This window comes from Cynoglossus semilaevis, chromosome 1 (genome assembly GCF_000523025.1).
Source record: "Cynoglossus semilaevis isolate Cse_v1.0 chromosome 1, Cse_v1.0, whole genome shotgun sequence".
Lineage (NCBI taxonomy): Eukaryota > Metazoa > Chordata > Actinopteri > Pleuronectiformes > Cynoglossidae > Cynoglossus > Cynoglossus semilaevis.
In genome coordinates, this window is record NC_024307.1 from 23270627 (window position 1) to 23273949 (window position 3323).

Sequence of the window (3323 nt, forward strand, 5' to 3'; positions counted from 1 at the left end):
CCTCCCCACCTTGCTTTTGTTAGTTTTGAAACCTTCTGGCTGAAGTATCTTTTTACTTCTCTGCCTATTTTTGACAGTCATTTATTCCTCTCACTCCCCCCTCACCTCCCCTGCCACCTGCCTCCTTTTGTCTCCCCCACCTCCAGCTGACCTCGGCAGCCCGTAGCAGAAGGACGCGACTGCACTGAGCAGCCCTCATGTAAACTCATACCAGCAGAACAAATGAAGCCCAGTCAGCAGAAACCCAACTCCTCTGTAGAGACAGAACGAAAACTGAGGAAGAAAAATCTCTTGTTGTTTGTCGTCCGCAAATGAAGCAGTTTGAAAAATGGGTTTTGTCTTATTAGACCTTTTTGTCCAGGTCTGTTAATATTCCACTGTTGTCCCAAATCAAAGTGGTTTGTTAGCTCAGGCCTCAAGTCAAATGGTAACAGATAAAATACCCAAGTGTCATCGGGAAAGGATTTTAAAAAACCACAAAGAAAAATAACGTCAAAAAGTCATAATATAAAAAATATCATTATTAATAATAATATTATGCTGTGGCTAACTTTTAATAATAATAATAATAATAATACATTTTATTTAAAAAGCGCCTTTCAGGACACTCAAGGACACTTGAGCTTAGCTTTTCATTTGCCCAAGCTAAGCTAAATGATCTATATCTGTAAGAATATATGTGAATGTATTTGACAGTGAACACGGGGTCTCACCTACTTTGATCTAACTAAACTCTGAAGAGGAGCAGCAGGAGATGGACTGATTTCTTGGTTTTATCTCCTCTTCGTCGTCGTTCTTCACAGCCATTAACAGCAGGTGTGTCCATTCTCTGTGTTGTTTGTCTTTCAGTGTGTATGAAAGCAGGCGATGTCCACCATGGTGTATCCGCGTGAAGAGGCCCTGGAGCGACTGAGCCAGGATGAGATCGTCCTCAACACCAAGGCCGTCATGCAGGGTTTGGAGACGCTGCGGGGCGAACACGCCCAGCTCCTCAACTCCCTGCTGGACTGTGCCCAGCCGCCCGCCGCACAGGAGAAGTCCGGTCTGCTGCGGAAGAGTCTGGAGGCCATCGAGCTGGGACTGGGAGAAGCTCAGGTGAGAGTCCATGGACCGGGTGTCTTAAAAAGTCTGTCCTAAAATACTGCACTGGAGTACTGCAGGTTTTACTAACTTTAACAGTATTGGGTAGCTTAGTTTTTATTAGCTTATGTTGTGTAACAACTTTCCTACTTTTTTAACAAAAAAAGTTCTTATATATTTAAAAAAATATATAACAGTAGTTAATTATTATATTTTTGATTCAACATTTGCTCAAAACTTTTATATCTCTGGTAATACCCACTTTTTGACCAGTGTTTACATTGAGCTAAATAAAAAAGTCATTTTTTTTCATCAATGTTCTGCTCTTCAGATGATCATCGCCCTCTCCAGCCACCTGAGCGCCGTGGAGTCAGAGAAGCAGAAGCTGCGAGCTCAGGTGCGTCGCCTGTGTCAGGAGAACCAGTGGCTCAGGGATGAGCTGGCGGGAACCCAGCACAAGCTGCAGCGGAGCGAGCAGAGCGTGGCCCAGCTGGAGGAGGAGAAGAAGCACCTGGAGTTCATGAACCAGATCAAGAAGCTGGACGACGACGCCTCGCCCTCAGAGGAGAAGAACCAGGGCGGTGGAGGAGGAGGTGGCAGTGGAGGAGGAGACACGTCCAAGGACAGCCTGGACGACTTGTTCCCCAACGATGACGACCAGGGACCAGGTAGGACGTCAGTATCTGTTTCCATGGAGACACAGCAGCTTACATACATACAAACCTCAGTCAGAGACACGTGGGTGGATGCTCCTTTATATCAGGCTATACCTCTGTTCATCCACTTAATGCAATACTTCAGATTAATGTTAATGTTCATTTATAGACATTCAAATATGTGTGGTAAAAATCTGTGGGATTTTTTTTTAAATTCCCAAATATTGTCTGATCAACCAAAACTTTCACAACATCCCTGCAGTACCTTAACAGACCCACAGGGGTCTGGGACCAACCTAAAACAATCCTCTGGTCTAATCCATGTTGATTTAATTCTCCTGGTTGCTGTTATTAATAGATTTTCCAAAATGGAGTCCCTGTTTAAAATAAAATAAAAAGATCTACTTCCTGTGGCGTGTCACTTCCTGTCACATGTCACGTCAAAGGCCTGAGACCAGCAGGTACAATCAGAACTACATCAGCCTCACCTGTGAGCAGGAGCGAGGAGATCAGAGGAGTTAGTGTGTTAGTGTGGCTGGTTTGTTTCACCTCGTTCTCAGTGGTTTAGACCAAATGTTTGTGTGACTTTGTTTCTGTCTTCAAACCTTAAACATTAAATCAATTTATTTAAGGGAAATGCCACTTCTTACTGCTTTATTTTATCTTGTCGTTGCCTTAAAATACTTTTTCTTATAGTGTTTTTACCAACTGTTGTGTGTTTGCATATGTCCTAATGTGTTTCAAAAACCTGGAATTTCATATATAGAGAAAGGAGCTGGGATTTTGCCTAAAATGTGTTTGCTGCTGATTTTGATAAAGGTTTGGGAAATGGTTTGGAAGGGACTGGAACTGTTTTTAAGATGCTTTGAAGTGCTGTGTTTCTTGAAAATGTGCTCAAGCCATGTTGATGTGGCTGTGTTGGCAGTTTTACTGAACATGTTTTGGTCCAATCTCAACTATGTTGCTGAAAGTGCTTGAATGGTTCTTGAATGTTTGAAGGTTTGGTGCTGGGGTTTGATCTAAAATGTGGTTTGATAATAATTTAGTTTCAATTAGAAGAATTTAAAAATGCAATGTTTTTAGTCTTGACTGTGTTTGTACTTGCATTTGTGTTGAAGTGTTTTTGGTTTTGAATTGGTTTCGTTTGTTCTTCATTTCTCCTAAAGTCAAATGAAGTACACATGAAGTTTTTCAGCCTGATTCTTCTCTTCAAGTGTTTTTCTTCACTGTCATGTGCTACCATTCTTTATTTTTCTACACTCCTTATTGCTCCACAGCGCAGCCAAGTGGTGAGGCAGCAGCCCAGCAGGGAGGTTATGAGATCCCTGCTCGTCTGCGAACACTGCACAACCTGGTGATCCAGTACGCCTCCCAGGGCAGGTACGAGGTCGCCGTGCCGCTCTGCAAACAGGCCCTGGAGGACCTGGAGAAGACGTCAGGACACGACCACCCAGACGTGGCCACCATGCTCAACATCCTGGCCCTGGTCTACAGGTCACTGGGGGAAACGAGAAATATTTTAATGAGATTATGTCGTGGTTGAACTTTCTCACCAGAGCAGCTAATGTGTTTTTGATTTCCTTCTCC

General features: G+C 43.3%; 1 protein-coding gene across 1 annotated transcript in view; it reads left to right on the plus strand.

Moving 5' to 3' along the window:
- klc2 (kinesin light chain 2) overlaps positions 1-3323 on the plus strand; it is an 8881-nt gene that overhangs the window by 1730 nt on the left and 3828 nt on the right. The window contains exons 2-4 of the mRNA XM_008320865.3: positions 850-1095; positions 1412-1748; positions 3014-3267. Of these exons, the coding sequence (XP_008319087.1) occupies positions 868-1095; positions 1412-1748; positions 3014-3267 (819 nt within the window). The 5' untranslated portion in view covers positions 850-867. The remainder of the gene's footprint in view (positions 1-849; positions 1096-1411; positions 1749-3013; positions 3268-3323) is intronic.